The sequence below is a fragment of the Camelus ferus genome, chromosome 10 (genome assembly GCF_009834535.1).
Source record: "Camelus ferus isolate YT-003-E chromosome 10, BCGSAC_Cfer_1.0, whole genome shotgun sequence".
NCBI classification, from domain to species: domain Eukaryota; kingdom Metazoa; phylum Chordata; class Mammalia; order Artiodactyla; family Camelidae; genus Camelus; species Camelus ferus.
Genome location: NC_045705.1, coordinates 72,237,206 through 72,255,068, shown reverse-complemented (window position 1 = coordinate 72,255,068; position 17,863 = coordinate 72,237,206). Strand labels below are relative to the sequence as shown.

The 17,863-nt window shown below is 58.2% G+C and overlaps 2 protein-coding genes across 2 annotated transcripts; one reads left to right on the top strand and one right to left on the bottom strand.

The window, feature by feature from the left end:
* The first annotated feature begins 5,142 nt into the window (after nucleotides 1–5,142).
* LOC116666581 (interferon-induced transmembrane protein 3-like) lies at nucleotides 5,143–6,243 on the top strand. Its single transcript, XM_032490416.1, has 2 exons — nucleotides 5,143–5,486; nucleotides 5,971–6,243. Exons 1-2 carry the CDS (start codon nucleotides 5,238–5,240, stop codon nucleotides 6,160–6,162), a joined length of 441 nt encoding a protein of 146 aa, XP_032346307.1. The 5' UTR covers nucleotides 5,143–5,237; the 3' UTR covers nucleotides 6,163–6,243.
* A 3,395-nt stretch (nucleotides 6,244–9,638) lies between these two features.
* On the bottom strand, nucleotides 9,639–10,797 carry LOC116666582 (interferon-induced transmembrane protein 1-like). Its single transcript, XM_032490418.1, has 2 exons — nucleotides 10,464–10,797; nucleotides 9,639–9,982 (listed from the first exon to the last, which is right to left on the bottom strand). The coding sequence occupies exons 1-2, from the start codon at nucleotides 10,647–10,649 to the stop codon at nucleotides 9,791–9,793; spliced, it is 378 nt and encodes a 125-aa protein (XP_032346309.1). The 5' UTR covers nucleotides 10,650–10,797; the 3' UTR covers nucleotides 9,639–9,790.
* Between the last annotated feature and the right edge of the window lie 7,066 nt (nucleotides 10,798–17,863).

The following is a 17,863-nucleotide window of genomic DNA, read 5'->3' as shown; positions in this document are numbered from 1 at the left end:
GAGAAGAGGGTCAGCGTCCCTCTTGCAGCAGCTCTGTCTTAGGCAACTTTAATTCACAATGCTCAGTATGCCATTGGGTGGCCTGCCCAGGGCCCCACCAGGGCTAAAGGAAAACACCTTGCTGGTGTTTCCACCAGAAGAGCTGTTCTCCAAGGAAAACAGTAGCTGAGCCTCTGTCGTGGTCCCAAAGGATGTTCTTCCAGATACCAATGTGGAAAAGTTGACTGAAGATGCCCGACATGTGCCCCTGGGAAAGGAAAAGCAGTATCAGAAACCTAACAGCTGTTGGCTCAGTGGAGAAAGAGAAACTCTGGTTTGGGCCAAACGACAGCCTGGTCTTCCCAGAAGTCCTGCAGTTCCTACTCCTGACCTGTGTCCGTGCACTGAGCCGCTGGTCCATGAGAAGATGACAACCTTCATGAACCAGTATCGGTGGGAAATGCTAATAAGTCTGAAAAGAGCACCTGCCTCCTTTGTCCAAAATGTGACCCAGGTAAGCCTGTTCACACTGTTCCTCAACATTCTAAACTGCCTAGAACGGGCCATTCGAGGTGTGGCAAGTGGATTTCACACAGCTGCCCCATCTCTCGGATGCAAACATGTTTGCATTGTGGTCTGTGTGTTTTCTCACCGGACTGAATCCCTTGTAGACAGCCCACAGCATCGTACCTTACAACCTGGAGGTTTTGTCTATTGGAAAAGACATCCCCAGAAAGACTCGTCCACCTGTGTGGAGAGGCTGCTGTCAGGTACTGCTGACCAAACGTTATGCCACCAAACTGCAGGGACGGGCTCCTGGCATCAGGTGAACCGTAAACAAAGCGCCAGCCCCCAAGTGGCCCTGCCCACCGTCCAGGGACCTGAAGGTAAGGATCTCCCAGAATGGAAGCAGACGGCATCTGACCAGATACCTTCCCAAAATGTCCGGGCCAGGCCTGTGCACCCCTTTCTCACTGTTGCTCCTTACTTTACTTTCTCCCTCTCCTTCATGGAAAAGCAATGTCCTTACCTGCATTTCCCAATCCCTTGCAAAAAGACTGTTGGATTTGCCATCAGAAACCTTGATCTATCAAAGACAGCCACGACCACTTAGCTGACCCTGTAAGGAATTTTGCTGGAATTCCAAGTGCCCCTTTATGTCTAAATTGTTCTGAGGATTTCTCGGAAAGGAGCAGATGCACTGATCTTGGGTGACTCAAGTTGTTAACACAGACAGGGCCCTGGCAGAAATACTGAGCCCTGAGCCATCTGAAAAACAGTCCGGCAGCAACTGAAAAGGAGTTACCGTGTGACCCAGCACGTCCACGCCTAGGTATAGCCACCAGAGAAATGAAAACGTGTCCACGCAGAGCTGTACACGGCTGTCGTCAACTGTGATAATAAAACCGCCAGTTATTTCACCAGCAAAGGCGGGTTCACTCAGGAATAGCAGAGGAACGGCAATTCTGGACCTCCGAACCGCGCTGGGCCGCAGGCAAATCCAGAGACCAAGGGAGGGAACCTGCCTTTACAGGCAGAAGGGGGAGCTGCAGGAGCCGGCAGCCCAGAGTACGGAGGCTCCCCGTGGGCGGGGCCGCTGCAGGCCTGGATTGGCTGGGCTGTCCTGGGGTGCAGAGGGATTTCCTTCTTCCTGATTGGTTGTAGGTAGAGGCGCCTTCCTGTCAGAGGCATAGGGGACTCTTTTTCTCTTTGCAGTAATTGAGGGTGCATGGCAGGTGTGAGAGCTCCCCTTACAGGGCTGTCCTGACTCCAATCATAGATGAGTTTCTTTAATTAATTCCAGACCCCATTCCTCGTTCCAATTTAACCCAACCCTGGGATGGAAAAGCAAGGTCTGGGGGAGGGTATAGCTCAGTGGTAGAGCACATGCTTAGCATGCACAAGGTCCTGGGTTCAGTCCCCAGCACCTCCACTGAAAAAAGAAAACAAACACAAGATCTGTGTTATAAGACAGACTGCAGGGAGGCCAGTGCCTTGGATGAGTGGTGCGGATGCCTTCGCACCGGCGGGTCTGCAGGTGCTGCGACTCAGGAGCACAACCCAGCCCCGACTTTGTAAGCAGAGGTCTGTGTTTGGGCAGCTCTGATTTGACAGCTGCAGGGTAAAAACGCAGTGTGCTCTTGTTGCATTTACTGTCCTGTTTTCTCTCCACAGCAGATCAGAAGCCGCTGTGGGTCCACCCATCAAGCCTCCTCAGCACCATAAACAGGATCTCCCCAGACGCAGACATGGCTCCAGGTTTGCCTCCACTGGGAGGGCTTTTCCCCCAGGTCACTGCAAACACGACGAGATGCTGGTGTCCAATGCTAGGAGAGCTGTCTGCTCCCACAGCCTCAAGAGTGCCAGGTGCAGGCGGCGACACTGGTCACCTCGAAATGTGTCTCTTTGGACTGAGGATTGATTTAGATTGATTATTCGTAAGACACAGAAGACTCAGGAAGTTTTTTTGTTACCTCCCCATACCTGCCTCAAATAATTTAGATGAAGGACTTGTTAGAGACCAGAGTCCACTCTGTCCTGCTATCTCTGCTGGCCGGGCAAACACTGGTTTACCAACATTTGCTTTCCCAACACCATGTCAATATCCTCCCTCCCACTTGAGGTCCCAGACCTCTCCCCAGCGCCCCCTTTGTCTCAGCTGGAGACGGTGTTTCTGGTGAGGGCATCACCATTGTGGCAAGCGACTCAGTTTCCTGGGGCTGTCCCACGTATACGTATTATTGAAATTTTTTGTGGTTTTCTCCTGTTAAACTGTCTCATGTCCACTTAATCCTTAGACCAGCCAGAAGAACTTACAAGGGTAGAGGAAGACTCTCCCCACCAGCAGCAAGCCCAGCCAATGGCACCCAGCAACACACACTGTTACAGAAACGACAGGCCAGCCAAGAAACAAGCTGCACTCGGGGGTTAGGGTACTCAGCTTCGTTACGCCGGCGGGCTCAGAGGGGCTGTCGCTCTGGGGCTCTGAGCACCTCCAAGACGTGTCGTGAGGTTTTCCTGGGTAGATTACAAGCTTGGGGTATGCTGGCCAATAAGGCGCAAACAGCTCAGCAACACCACAAAAGGGGAGCAGGGAATCAGTGAACAAGGACTCAGCTAATAAGAACAGAAAAGGGACCCACACTCTTCAGGCTTGGATTTACAAGTAGGCCCAGCCCAGCGTTTTCTTCTCAAGGTCATTGGACCTACCACCACCATGAACCGTTCCTCCAATTGACTTTCCTCCAAAGCAGTGCCCCGGGTGCCCAACTGCCTCCTTTTTCTCTGTATGTAACATTTTTATCCTTTGTCTCAAAAATTTGCTTAGTTTTTGCAATCGGTTGCTTATTCTGAATCGTAATCTGTTATTCCTCAATAAACCTATTTTGCAGGTAAAATAATTGGCAGTTTTTAAGTCTTGAGAGAGCTGAGTCCTGGCCTGAGCTGAGCTGACCCCGTCCATCCCTGAGAAGGGGGCACAGGGCCCACAGCCAAGGAGCTGTCCCACCAACACCCAGTTCCTGTGTGAAATGCCAGGGGTGGGGGGAAGGAGGGAGGCAGCGGAGGTGGGCCGCACAAGCACGCAGGCCCTGGGCCCCGAAGCTGCTGCCAAAGGTCTCCCACCACGGCTGCCTCCTCGGGTCAGCAGCTCCCAGTGTCCTGCTCATGGGAGCCCTTGGGAGATCATGGGAGGCTCCCCCGGGGCAGGCAACACGGGCTTCTGGGTGCCCACCTGCAGCCAGGCAGGCCCCCAAGCCCGCCTGGAGCTCGGACTCAGAACCGGGACGGCACAGTGCGCGTCAGGGGGAGGGTGTGCAGCTGCGGTGTGGGCTCTGGGGTGCGGCCCTCTCTGGGGGCTGGGGTGTGGGGGCTGTGAGGGGCTGGCAGGGCCCTGCGTGGGGGCAGGGAGGGCCTGCAGCAGGCTTGGGTCCCCAGACCCCCAGGCCGGGGAAGAGCCCCCGGGGCCTGACCACACCCCTATATAGGGGTGGGGGCGGCTGAGCAGGAGTGACTTGAGTAGGAAGGGAAGCAGAACTCATCACCCCAAAATACGCCTCCTTGTCATATTGACCATTTGCAGCTGGTTACACCGCGGAGACGCTCCGAAGCTGAGTAAAGGTCGCACTTTGCAGGAGACATTTACTGCACAGAGGGAACCTGTTTGTAAGGCTGTCTCCTCTTGTGCCAGGAAGGGGGACAACTCCTTTCTCGAAAGTCTTGCGGCTGGAGGCGGCAGGACTTGGGGCTGCATGAGGCCGGACCCTTGTTCGTGTGCTGTTCCGGGTCCCCCCCCCAACAGGCCTCTGCCCCCGGCGCCATTGGTCTCTGGTGGAGGTGGCACTTCGGGTGGTGGCTCTGATACAGGAAAACATGGGGCGAGAGGATGGCCGTGTCCCATGTCGGGTCTGAGCCCCTGGGACGCGCCCCGCCAAGTGAGGGTCCTTGGCGTCGCGCAGGTAAGAATTCCGGATCGAGCCACGACTGAGACAAAGTGGATTTACTCCTTAGACCGCGTGTGGGGCTGCTCCCGTGGGGAGGGATCCAGAGGCCGCGAGGCGTGGGGTTGCTAGCTTCTCTGGGCTCGCGAGCTGCTTGTGCTGACAAGTGGGAGGGTTATTCCAACCACTTCGGGGAAGGGGCAGGGGCCCCGTTGCTGGGAACCCCTGCCCACTTTTTGACCTTTTATGGTCAGCCTCGGAACTGCCCCGGCCCCCGTGGGAGGGCCCTTCAGCAGGCTCTTACTTTACAATGAGCCGGGAGGCTCAAGGTCAACCGGCACCAAACCTCCCGAAATATTGGTGCTAATGGCTGTGTGGTTCCTTTAATGGCTGTGCCCTGCCTGCCTCCCTCCTGTCGCAGCTTCAGCCATTTCGGGGAGTTTCTCAGTTTTCCTGGGTGTCTCCCATGTACACAGGATGCAACGCATGTTATTCAACTCATATTCACTTTTTTCCAGACAACCTGTCTTTTTGAAACAGGGGATCTCAGCCAAGTCAGGCCATGGAGGGAGGAAGGAAAATGTTCGGCCACCTCCAGCCTCTGGGACAGGAAGCGCCCTCTGAGCCCCCGGCCCCCCTCCCGCCCACCCCTGTGTAATCTGACACGCAGCGGTTCAGCCCGCCCCCAGTACCAGCCCATTTCCGTTTCCCAAAACTCCAGGCAAGAGAAATTTTAGAGAAATCGAAACTACTGGGGAGAGGGTGGGTCCCCCGAGCACCGTGCCGCCGTCCCGACCGCAGCTTCTCTCTTCTGGCACCATGAACCGCGTCGCCCAGGCCGCCTTCCCCGGTGCCCACGTGGGCATACCCCCGGCGTATGAGATGCTCAAGGAGGAGCACGAGGTGGGGGTGCTGGGGGCTTCCCAGAGCCCGGCCCCCGTGACGACCACTGTGATCAACATCCGCAGTGAGACCTCCGTGCCCGACCACATCGTCTGGTCCCTGTTCAACACCCTCTTCCTGAACGTGTGCTGCCTGGGCTTCGTGGCATTCGCCTACTCCGTGAAGGTGGGAGGGTGCCTGGGGGAAGGAGCGTGAGCCCGGCGAGGCCCCTGCCCAGACGGCACGTGGCCTGTGGGAGGCCTTGTGCATACAGTTCTGTGTGTGTGTGTGTGTGTGCGAGCGCGCGCACGCGCGCGCACGCCCAGGTGTGCAGGTCGTGATGAGGTTGCAGGGGTGCGTGGGGATGACCAGGGTCAGCCTTTTGCCCCGTGGTGGGGCGGGCGGCCAGTAGGAGGCCAGAGCAGAGGGACGGTGAGCCCTGGGGCCTCCTGGACAGGCTGAGAGTCTGTGAGGAGGGAGATCCAGGCCCCAGGAGGGGAGGGAGGGCCCGCCGGGCACGGTCCTGCTCAGGCTGTGGGGGGACGGGCAGGGGTGGGTCCCCACCTGGGTGAATGGACACCGGGGGACCAGCAGGGGAGGACCTGAGTCTTGGCACCTGGCCTTCACCTGGCCCGGCCCCAGGTCCCCCTCACCATCTCTTCTCCCCCAGTCCAGGGACCGGAAGATGGTGGGCGACGTCCTTGGGGCCCAGAGCTATGCCTCCACCGCCAAGTGCCTGAACGTCTGCGCCCTGGTGCTGGGCATCCTTCTGACCATCGTGTTCATCATTATTTTTGCCACCGGCTCCCTGATGATTTTCCAGGCGGTTTCACAGATCATAAAGGAGTATGGAGGATACTAGTAGCTGCCCGCGGCCACCCCTTCACAGCAGTTTATACACACCCCCGTCTACAGCTGAATAAAAGCCGGCGTTCCTGTGTGAGGCTGCTGTGTTCTCACCTGGGGAGGGCGCCCTGCTGAGAGCTCCCGCCTGCCCCTGAGACAGCCCAGCCCCACCTCTCCCTCCTGCTCTGCTGCCCAGGGGCCTGAGCCCCGGCCCAAGATGGGCCCTGTGGGGGCGGGCTGTGCTCGGTCCAACTCCCTTGCCTGTCGAGAAAAAAAAAAACGAGACAGAGAGAGAGAGAAAGCCCGCAGAAGCCTGCAAAAGAGAGAAAAGGCTTTTTGGGGGAGCTTTAGGATCTGCAACTGGGAGGCACACATTCGAGTAGCAAGTCAAATGTGCTCCGAGGGAAGTAAACACGGTGGGGGTTACAAAGACAAAGACATTCCTGAGAAGTTACAGGGCTGTTTCAGAGCTGGGAGTGGGGCCAGCAGGCTTTGAGGCTCACGTCGCAGCTGACTGGTTGCTAGAGTGAGGTCTGCAGGGACTGAAGAAAGTGAGTCCCCGCTGGTCCCAGCGTGTGAGGTGGGTGTCAGCCCCACGTCCTGGGGGCTCTGGGGCTGTCTGAGACCCCACCATGAGGCTGCATTTGGTGGTCCGTAGCCCTCAACCCCGGGGTCCCCGTCAGTGGGAGGGCTGCAGGAGCCCTTCGTCCACCTGTGGAGGGACGGCCCCGGCGGTCCCTGCTTTTCAGGCGGAGGAGACCCCCCGCCCTGGAAATCAGCCCCCCGTCCGGTTTTGCCGTGGCCTCCAGGCTTGTGGGCACGGGGTGGCCCCGGGGCAGACCCTGCCCACAACCAGCTGGGCAGGTGCGGTGTGAGCTGGGGTGGCCATCGCCTGCCCCTTCCTCCCCGCCACCTGACCCCAGCTGCGGGCCCTCCTGTGAGTGGATGATATCACCTGCCGTGTCCGTAAGCAAAGGATGTTGCAGCCACCCAGTCCTCAGCCACGGCAGCCACCCGGGACCCTGAGCCCTGAGCCCTGAGCCCTGAGGGGCTCAGGCGGGGAGAGCCCGGACACTGGCCCTAGGAGCTCAGCTGCACATCACAGGAAGGATTCCAAGGAGCCCAGACTCTGGCATCTTCCCAGACACAGAGACACCTGAAATTCCTTCCCTCGAGGTAGTTGATCTTAATGAACAGTAATCTTTGATGTGCCGACCGCCTGGCGTCTTACAAAGCTCCCCTGTGTCCTGGCTCCTCCCCGACCTCTCGGGGCAGTCCTTCAGAGCCATCTGCCTCCCGGCTTGACGTCCTCAGAAAGCCCACCAGATAAAACATAATTTTAACTTTCAGGTCGTGCAGTTCTTTAGTCAGTAAGCCCCAGCCCTCACCCACACCCCTTTTCTGTTCCCGGCAGCAGAACCTGAGTCCAGGAAATGGGGTGTTGGGGGTCCCAGGGCGGGCCATGGAGAAGCCCCCTCTCCCGGGCGATCTGACTCCTGTCAGCAGGCGTGGGGACAGAGCCCGGGAAGGTTGGCCCTGGAGGAGGGAAGGCAAGCCGACCTGGCGCTCTGGGTTGGGAAGGACCGACTCCAAGGTGGGAAGGGGCCAACAGCCAGCAAAGCATTGGAGTCTGGAGCAGGCGCTGCCCAGCGGCACGGACCCCTGCTGGGGTGGGCTGGGCAGATGGAATCTTCCGGACCAGCAGTGCCTGGCAAGGGAGCCGGCGGTGTGCGGCCAGGAGCAACCCTCTGTCCTCCCAGGAGCACAGGTGTCCTGTTCCGCCCTCGTGCCCCCTCAGCAGGAGTCGTAAGGTGCGACTTCCTCCAGGCAAAGCAGAAGAGCATTCTCTCTCCAGGGCTATTCGGAAAATGTCCAGAAAGGCCTCTGACGCTGCTGCCGCCCACCTGTGCGCCCGGTCCTGGCTCTGTGTCCTCCTGGCCCACCATCCCAACCTCTCCGTGCCCTCCTCCGCCGCCTGCATGCCCTCCTCCGCCGCCTCCTTGCCCTCCTCCGCCGCCTCCTTGCCCTCCTCTCCCCCTCCTTGCCCTCCTCCCCCACCTCCGCGCCCTCCTCCTCCCACTTCACTGTTCTCCCAGCTCTGGGCCCTCCAGCGTTCAGTGCTCCCAGCTCGCCCAGCTCTCTCAGCCCCGCATAGATCGTCCACCTCACCAGGCAGCGCCCACCTGCAGGTGCCACAGGACACTGTAACTGCCCACGTCAGAACCAGAGCTGGTGGTGTGGCTCCAAGGGTTAGAGCTGCTCAGGACCCAGCGGTCAGCACCCAGGACCTTGGAAGGGACCTACAGTTCCCCGGCGCGATGCCTGGGACATCACCTGCTTATTTTGGAAAGCTCCAGATCCCTAGTTCTTTGCTAGCTGCCAAGAGAGGGGGTCTTCCACCTGGCAGGAGCCTAATCCCGAGTCAGTGGAGCACAGGTGGGGTTGGGCTCAATGCCCATCGCCCTTCTGGACGGCTGCCCAACAGGGGAATGTGGGACCCGCCTAGTCTGCCCTGTTGGGGCTGGGGTCAGGGTCATGCGTTCTGGCCCCCAGCCCCAGCTTGGAGAAAGTCCTTTTGGGCCTAGAGGGGCAGGTCTGCCAGCCTCCCCTCCTCCAGGACCCACCTTCCCTGGGCCGAGCCTCCCGTGATGAAGTGGGACCCGAGAGAGCGTGGGCAGCCTCTTCTGAGACACCGCCCACCAGTGAGGACCCCAAGCAGCGTGGCCTCGGAGTTAGGCCACTGCGGGGGGTGGGCGCCCTTCCCTCCTGGGTGCCTGGACTGAAGGGAACCCAGCGTGAAGGGCTGAGACTTCAGTGAGAGCCAGCAGGTCTTGGCCTCAGCTCTCTGGGCGTGTCCAGGGGCAGGTGGAGAAGGGGTCACCTTCTCGACACAAGGCGAGGCTGCCTGGGCTCCTCCTGCCTCCCCAGGGTGACGCCCAGCACACTCGGGATAGTGTGCAGGGCACGGTGGTCTGTGGCAGGGTGCCCCTTCCCCACCCACCAACTCCCTCTGGGGCCTCAGAGATGGGAACACAGGTCTGGGGCCTTTCTCCCGCATTGGGCTGAGGGCGGTCCCCACCTCTCTGGGTGCAGCCCAGGCTCTGGCAAAGGTTCACACCCAATGCCCCAGGGTCCCCAGTTTCTGGGAGACCTTCCCGGGACACTGAGCAGTCGCTCACCCAGCAGGGCCAGGCGGGTTTGGAGGGAGGAAGTGGTCTTTCCTCTGGGGGTTTCTGTTCATCCAGGTGAAACACCGGCTCTGCTATCTGCTTCTGCAGTCGGGCCACTGGGGACTCCCAGCTGTGCCCCCTCCCCAGGGACTTCACTGCGCCCTCACATCTGGGGACTCCCAGCCGTGCCCCCTCCCCGGGGACATCACTGCACCCTCACATCTGGGGACTCCCAGCCGTGCCCCCTCCCCGGGGACTTCACTGCACCCTCACATCTGGGGACTCCCAGCCGTGCCCCCTCCCCAGGGACATCACTGCACCCTCACATACAAGTGCACTTTATTGAATTCAGTTGTCATCAGGTGTGTGTATAAACTGCTGTGTAAAGGGGTGGGTTGAGAGCAGGCTCCCAGCCCCAGGGGCAGGGACAGCAGTGGATGGTGGAAGACCTGGGCTGCCTTCCATGGGTAGCTGTTAGTAGCCTCTATTCTTCTTCATAAACTCTGAAACCATTTGGTAGACTGCCACATGTCCAACCCCGAGGAGAACGATGACTCCAATGGTCAGAAGGATGCCCAGCACCAGGGCGCAGACGTTCAGGCACTTGGCGGTGGAGGCATAGCTCTGGGCCCCAAGGACGTCGCCCACCATCTTCCGGTCCCTGGACTGGGGGAGAAGAGATGGTGAGGGGGACCTGGGGCCGGGCCAGGTGAAGGCCAGGTGCCAAGACTCAGGTCCTCCCCTGCTGGTCCCCCAGTGTCCATCCACCCAGGTGGGGACCCACCCCTACCCGTCCCCCCACAGCCTGAGCAGGACCGTGCCCGGTGGGCCCTCCCTCCCCTCCTGGGGCCTGGATCTCCCTCCTCACAGACTCTCAGCATGTCCAGGAGGCCCCAGGGCTCACCGTCCCTCAGCTCTGGCCTCCTACTGGCCGCCCGCCCCACCATGGGGCAAAAGGCTGACCTGGTCATCCCCACGCACCCCTGCAACCTCATCACGACCTGCACACCTGGGCGTGCGAGCGAACGCGCGCACACACACACACACACACACACAGAACTTTATGCACAAGGCCTCCCACATGCCACATGCCGTCTGGGCAGGGGCCTCTCCGGGCTCACGCTCCTTCCCCCAGGCACCCTCCCACCTTCACAGAGTAGGCGAATGCCACGAAGCCCAGGCAGCACACGTTCAGGAAGAGGCTGTTGAACAGGGACCAGACGATGTGGTCGGGCACGGAGGTCTCACTGCGGATGTTGATCACGGTGGGGGGCACGGGGGCCGGGTAATTGGGAGCTCCCAGCACCCTCACCTCGTGCTCTTCTTTGAGCATCTCAGGAGTTGAGAGAAGCAGGTGCTGGTGTCTCAGAAGTGGGTTTTCTGAGCAGGGGAGTGAGCAACTGTGGACCTGGACCGCCTGGATGGTGCTCAAGGGACGCTCTGTTTCCCCAGATGTTTTGAATCCTCTGAAATTTCCTCTTCCTGGTGCTTGGGGAATTGGAAATGGGCTGGCCGTAGGAGGCCCATTGAACCACTGAGTGTCAAGTTACACTAGGGAAGGGGGGAGGGAGCCTGAGGGCTCTGAAGGAGCTGCAGGTCCTGCTCAGCCGCCCCTACCCCTATATAGGGGTGTGGTCAGGCCCCGGGGGCTCTTCCCCGGCCTGGGAGTCTGGGGACCCAAGCCTGCTGCAGGCCCTCCCTGCCCCCACGCAGGGCCCTGCCAGCCCCTCACAGCCCCCACACCCCAGCCCCCAGAGGGGGCCGCACCCCAGAGCCCACACCGCAGCTGCACACCCTCCCCCTGACGCGCACTGTGCCATCCCGGTTCTGAGTCCGAGCTCCAGGCGGGCTTGGGGGCCTGCCTGGCTGCAGGTGGGCACCCAGAAGCCCATGTTGCCTGCCCCGGGGGAGCCTCCCATGATCTCCCAAGGGCTCCCATGAGCAGGACACTGGGAGCTGCTGACCCGAGGAGGCAGCCGTGGTGGGAGACCTTAGGCAGCAGCTTCGGGGCCCAGGGCCTGCGTGCTTGTGCGGCCCACCTCCGCTGCCTCCCTCCTTCCCCCCACCCCTGGCATTTCACACAGGAACTGGGTGTTGGTGGGACAGCTCCTTGGCTGTGGGCCCTGTGCCCCCTTCTCAGGGATGGACGGGGTCAGCTCAGCTCAGGCCAGGACTCAGCTCTCCAGAAACTAAGGGACGGCAGCGTCTTGGGTGCCGCCTGCGCCCTTACCACCTGGGTGGAGGAGCGGGTGGGATGCGATGGTCCGGGCCGGACTGTCCTGCTAGGACCTACAGGCCTCACCCGAGTTGGCTCCCGTGGGCTCAGGGCCCCCAGTGGCCCCCACGCCCCCCAGAAGGCAGGCCTCTGGCCCTGGGGCCTCCTCCAGCTGTCCAGGCCCTGACCACTTCCGCCGCTGCCCTGGGCTCCCTCACAGGCGTCAGCTGCCCCCGCCCTGAGCACCTCCGGGCCCACGGACCCAGGCGTTCTCTGTGACCCGCTCCTCGTTTCAAGTCCTCCTCATCTTGAGACAGCTGGTGTGGCCTGTTCTCCTGCTGGGCCCACACCGACCCAGAAGGCCGCCCTGGTCGCCTGGGCGGACGTGCACGGGTGGGCAGTCTGAGGCCTGGGCCTGGCGCCCGGTCTGGGGTGAGGTCGGCGGGGGCGGGGCGGACGCCCGCAGGCCCTGACGCGCTGCCCCTGCCTGCGTCTGGGATGATGCTCCAGCCGAGGCTGTTCCCTCCACCAGTGCGACATCCGTGTTTGTGGCCAGTGCGGGGCCGTAGCTCTGCCCTGGGCAGCTTTCCACCAGGTGGCGGACCCAGCGGACAGAAGAGGCCTTCAGTGCAGAGGTGACCATAGGCCGTGGGGAATTTAATCGCCACAGCTGTGCTTTGGGTAGTGATAACTTTGGGTTGATATACTTTATTTAATTCATAGGTTATATGATTTAATTTTTAATCACATCAAATTTGTATGGGAAAAATTTGTCATTTTAGCAGTTGAAAGTGTACAATTTGGTGGCTTTTAGTCCCTTGTTGGTGTCGCAGTCATTACTCCAGCCCCAGCCTCCTCCTGGCAGCACAGAGAAACCCTTTAGACAATCAGTCTCTCCTCCCTTAGCCCCAGTTCCTTCAACCAGCAGTCAGCATTCTGTTTTTGTGGATTTCCCTTTTCTGGACATTCTTATAACATCAGTGGCTTTTTGTTTCTGTCTTATCTCACTGGGCGTGACATTGTCTGTGTCGTGGGCTCATCCGTGTCGTGGGCTCATCCGTGTCGTGGGCTCATCCATGTTGTGGGGTGCGTCGGAGCTGCATTCCTTCCTGGCTGATTAGTGTTGTACCCATACCCAATTTTGTGGGTTTTGTCATCAATTTATAGACATTTGGCTTGTTCTAGTTTCTTGGCTTTTAAGAAGAATGCTTAGAAACCCGTTCGTGCAAGTTTTTGTGTGAACACACACTTAATTCTCGTCAGTTTGCACCCAGGAGGGGGACTCCTGGGCCGCGTCGTAAAGCAGTGTTCAACCATTGCAGACCCGCTGTTTTACAGTCCAGCAACAGATGAGCTGTGCACCTGCCTTCCCTCTCCAACTCCTGTTTCCACCTCGATAGCAGTCGCAGCCGGTCCGCTGGCCGCGGTTTGATGTGCGTTTCCTACGTCACTGTCATGTGTCTCTGGAGAAAGTCCCCACAAGGCCTTTGTCCCTTTGCTCGTTGGCTGTTGCCTTGCTGTTGTCAGACTGTGACTGGTCTACGTTCTGAATAGCAGTCCCCTGTCAGGTACAAGAATTGCAGACTTTCTCCCACTTTTTGGTTGTCTTTTCACTTTCTTGAGGGTGTCCTTTGAGGCACAAATATTTGCATTTGCCAAACTGCAATTTATCGGTGTCGTCTTCTGTTACTTGTATCGTATTTAAGAAATCGTTGCCTGTCCAAGGTCATAAAGATTTGCACCTACATTTCCTTCCAATTGTTCTGTAGGGTTGGGTTTTCACTAGATCCTACATCCAATTTGAGTTAATTTTTGTACAATTTGTCAGGTAAGGGTTCAACTCCCTTCCTTCCCATGTGGAGACCCAGCGTCTCTGTTGGTTGAAAGGGTGTGGCACTTTGTTGGATCCGAGGACCACAGATGTGCAGGTGTATGATTGGACTCCGACTTCTGCTCCGTTGGTCTCCGTGTCCACCCTGCACCCAGCACCACCTGCCTGTCACTGTGCTTTGTGGCATGGAAATCAGGGTGAGCGAGCCCTGTGTTCTCCTTCCACGAGGTTGTTTTGGCCTCACAATCCCATGTGGATTTTAGGGTCAGCCTGTCCATTTCTGGGAGGGGGAAGCAGTGGGGATTCCGGTAGTGACTGTATTGAAATGTAGGTCAGTTTGTGGGGCATCGCCTAAGAATTCAGTTCCGGGCATAGATGTCTGTTCACTTACTTAGGCTTCTTTCTTTCCTTTCGGCCAAGTTCTGTCGTTCTCAGCGTACAAGTCTCGCAGCTGTTCGGTTAAGTCTTTCACTAAGCAGTTTGCAGTACTACGGTAAACGGGCTACTTTGTCTATGGCGTGGTCGGACTGACTGTTGCCGGTGGCTGTTTATGTTGGTCTGCTGCCTGCAGCTTTGCTAACCCCGCTAGTAGATTTTCCTCTGTTTCCTTAGGGTTTTCCACATGCACAGTCACACCGTCTGCACAAGACTCTCCCTTTCTGGCCTGGAAGCTCCTCCTTTTCATCTTCTGTCTCTTTACCCTGGGTAGAACCTCCTGGAGGCTGGATCCAGGCAGACGTCTTTGGTTCCTGCTCTTGGGGCAGCTTGCAGTCTTCACCTTTCACCGCAGCGTGAGCTGACCCTTTTCCATGGATGCCCTTTATCAGGCTGAGGAAGTGTTTTTTTGGAATGTTTTTATCATGAAATGTTGTTGGTTTTTGTCTGATGCTTTTTCTGGAGCAGTTGAGATAATCACATGGTGTGATTATATTTTTTCTTCATTTTATTAATATTGTGCATTAATTATACTGATTGATTTTTATTCTTAAGCCATGCGTGCATTTCTGGGATAAAACCCTCTTGGTCATTAAACCAAGCAGGACCCTGTGGGGCTATCCCAGGTGCAAAAGCCCCTCCATGTCCTCTGTTTCTTGTTTGTAGAAAAAGGCTCTCGTCTCCTAGGCCCTCCCCTGAGTCACAGAAGCCTGGTTCAGGAATTAAGGATTGAAAAGATGTGAACATGTAGTGAAAACAGAGCAGTTGGGCCAGGAGAACTGGTTACAATCGAAACGGCAAATCAGCCGTCCAGCCGTGACAGAGGCCACGGTTCTTCCCTGAAGGGCACAGATAACAGTATCTCATGCCCTTTCCAGAGCTGTTTTGCAAACACTAAACCCCCGAGGCAAGGAGCTCCTGCATGGTGGCCAGGCTACAGCCATGGCATCAGCTGCTCCACCTTACACAGTTGAAGAACTGGCCTCAAGAAAACGGGAATAAACTGACCCTGGGGCTGAAGGTAACTGCGCTTAAAACACTCCAGACGACGCCGACCAGACCGCCCCAAGCCACTTTCAAGACACGGTGGGAGCTGCCCGTGCGCTTCTGAGTGTAGCCCTGGCACCCGGGAAACTCCCCTCTAATAGCTTTCGTCCCTCATCAGCAACTCTGAGAGAGTTTGGGGGACAATAGTCTGCATTCCCCCAGGTTGCCGGCCTCCTGCATAAAGAACCCTTCTCTGTAGAACATTGACTTTTGAGTGACAGCAGCTGACCCTGAATGCTGTTCTGCCATGGAGCTTGGAGGTTAGGGCTGGAACCAGGGACGTCAAGATGCCACAAAGCTCTGTACTGAAATTCCACTATTTTTTCTTGATTAAGCTGTCCTCTGATTTCTGTAAGCCTTTTGTCACTTTCCAGAGTCTGAAAATGTTGATTCTGATCATTTTTGCAAGTTTTTTTTTCCTGCTTTTGTGGAGGGATGGGCCTTTGGAGTTCCCCACCCCTCCCCCCAAATTTCTATGTGGTTTTTCATGACTGGCACACAAACGCCTAGTAATTGAAAGACCAACTCCAGCACATTGATAGGAGCTGACTGCAACACAGAGACGCTCTCCACCGTGATAAGTGTGTCAGCTGATTGGGCCCTCCTGCTTCAACACTGAGCAGCTACCAGTGAAGATGAATGCCAGCTTTTTAGTGTTAAAAACAATAACATAAAGGAAAAGAATGACAAAAAGAATGACAGACGACAAAATGCAGAATGTTGGTGACTGTGTGAGGCACATGGGGCTGAGTAAAGCACAGAGCCCTGGCCAAGTCCAGCTGGCATCTCCACTGCGGGGGGTGGGACGGGAGGACACATCAGGGGAGGTCTGCACGTCCGCACCCTGGGCCCGTGGCTTCTGGGTGAGAGCCAGGGTCGTGGGGCTGGCTGGTGGGGACTTCTGGAATTGCACCCCAACACCCACCCTAGCAAGGGAAATACCAAAACCATATCCCATCCTGGGAAGGAGCAGCAATCGCGCCGCCTCAAAGCCCAGTGGGTGCAGGGTGCCCCCGACACACTCCTCCATTTCACTGACCAGTCTGACCCCAGACCCAGACGGTCCTGTCGGGCGCGGTGGACGGCGGCCGATCAGCCCGTGGGAGTCCAAGCGCAGCTGCTGTGCCAGACGGACACCAGCCCGGCCTCGGGGCTGGGGCGTGTGGACAGGGATCTGGTGGAGGTGGTCTTTCCTACCTACCTCTAAAGCCGGACACGGGCTGCCTGGGGAGCTGGCGGCGGAACTGTCTGCCACAGGAGGGTTGTGTCAGACCCACCCAGAGGGAGGCTGGGGTGCCCCGAGCAGCTGGGCCTTTGAGGATGGAAGTGGAACATCCCAGGTCAAACAGGCAAGGCTGTCCTGACCCCGAGTCACCACCGGGGCTTCCCAGTGCCTGTGCCCTGCTCCCTCCCGGGCTGCGGGGAACACGAAGATCTTCACGTGTTGCTCTCTGAGTAAAATGCACTTTCCAGGCAGAAGTCCCGCTGCAGACACGGCACCTTGTAGGGGCTGACCCTCAAGATCCAAGGAGTTTTGATGCCCGTTGTGAAGCGCAGCTGTCGTTACAATTAAATCACACAGGTAAAATGGCTCTGAAAGCCTCCCCCCACAAAATCAATGAATAAACTGTCAAAGGTGTCAGAATCAATTAAAATTTTTTTACTGTGGTAAAGTGTATGTAACATAAAATTGACCATTTTAAACTTATTAAAGTATACAGTTGAGTGTCTTTTCCTTTAAGCTAATTTTCCAGACTTTGGGTACACCTGGGAGGACAGCCAGCGGGAGGGTCGGCAGAAACCGACCGCACTAGATCTGCCTTCCGCCCTCTGGGCCCTGACTGCCCCGCGTGGCCGCTCAGCCGAGCCCAGCAGAGCTGGGGCACTGCTCCCCAGTGCCAGCCTGAGGTCTCCGCCTCCACTCGGGACCACAGTGGGCGCTTGGCTGCTGGTGCTGGAGCCCCAGGGAGAAGCGCAAGTTCAAACCCAGGCCCCGTGGTGTCTGGTCACATCAGCTCAGCCAGAGCTCAGGAGGAGAGGAGGCCAGGCGCCAGCTTCACGACAAGGTGCTGGGCTGCGCCCCGCAGGGCCGCCTCAGGACGGAAGGAAGAGCCCGGAGTCAGCGACAGAGTCATCGGCGGTTTAACAGGCAGGGATCTTGTGTGTCTGAGGCAAGGCCCCGGAGCGACACCCCACCGTGTGCAGCAGACGGCGGTCAGGACGTGGCAGTGGTCACTACGGGGCCGGGCGGTGGGGAGAAGGAGGTTACCAGTTACAGGGCTGAGAGGTCAGGCGGGCTGACCGGTGACCAGGGACGCCAGCAGAGGGGCGTGCCCCCACCGCCCCTTTGATAAACCATCACGAGGAGATAGTTCTGATCTGCAGGTCAGAACAGTCACCAGCCGGGGCCAGGGGCGGGCAGGCGTTTACTGATTGGGATCTGTGACTCAGAGGGGAGGTCAGTGGGGTGAGTGCGTAGGTGAGGCAGAACTGGTCGAGCAGGGAGGTTCCAAGAGCCAGAGAGCAGCCATCTTGAAAGGCCTCACCACACACAAGGCCCAGACAGAATGGGAAGCACCCCCAAATTTGGCAATAAGAGTCCCCACCTACTCCCCGAGAACACACAGGCAGGATGCCCTGAGCTCCACATGTGGGCAGGAGTGTCGGGGAGCAACAGAAGCCCAGGCCTTCCCTCCCTCCCTCCGAGGTACCGCTGCTCCATCCCTCGTGGACTGTGATCCCGGCGGGTCCTCCTGATCAGATCCCACCAGGAGGGTGGCTGAAGCGCCCCACTGCCTTCAAGGTTGGAGCAGTTCAAATCTTGGCCCTCATTTCCCTCACCGCTGACGGAGGCCACTGTGTGCTAGTCCACAGCACAAGCCCTTTCCGCACCAAGTCCAGCCTGACTGGGCGTGCTGCCGGGACGCCCCGTCCCCACGAGTGCTGCCCCGGTCCTCAGTCCTGGGTGCGCAGACAGGGCAGGGGTGAGAGCAGGGGTTGTCGTGGCACCTGGACCCTC

Bases quoted from the DNA above. Each gene is read 5' to 3' on its own strand.
- LOC116666581 (XM_032490416.1), top strand. From the start codon at position 5,238: ATGAACCGCGTCGCCCAGGCCGCCTTCCCCGGTGCCCACGTGGGCATA. The intron at 5,487-5,970 runs GTGGGAGGGTGC...CTTCTCCCCCAG, and splicing joins CATTCGCCTACTCCGTGAAG to TCCAGGGACCGGAAGATGGT.
- LOC116666582 (XM_032490418.1), bottom strand. From the start codon at position 10,649: ATGCTCAAAGAAGAGCACGAGGTGAGGGTGCTGGGAGCTCCCAATTAC. The intron at 9,983-10,463 runs GTGGGAGGGTGC...CTTCTCCCCCAG, and splicing joins CATTCGCCTACTCTGTGAAG to TCCAGGGACCGGAAGATGGT.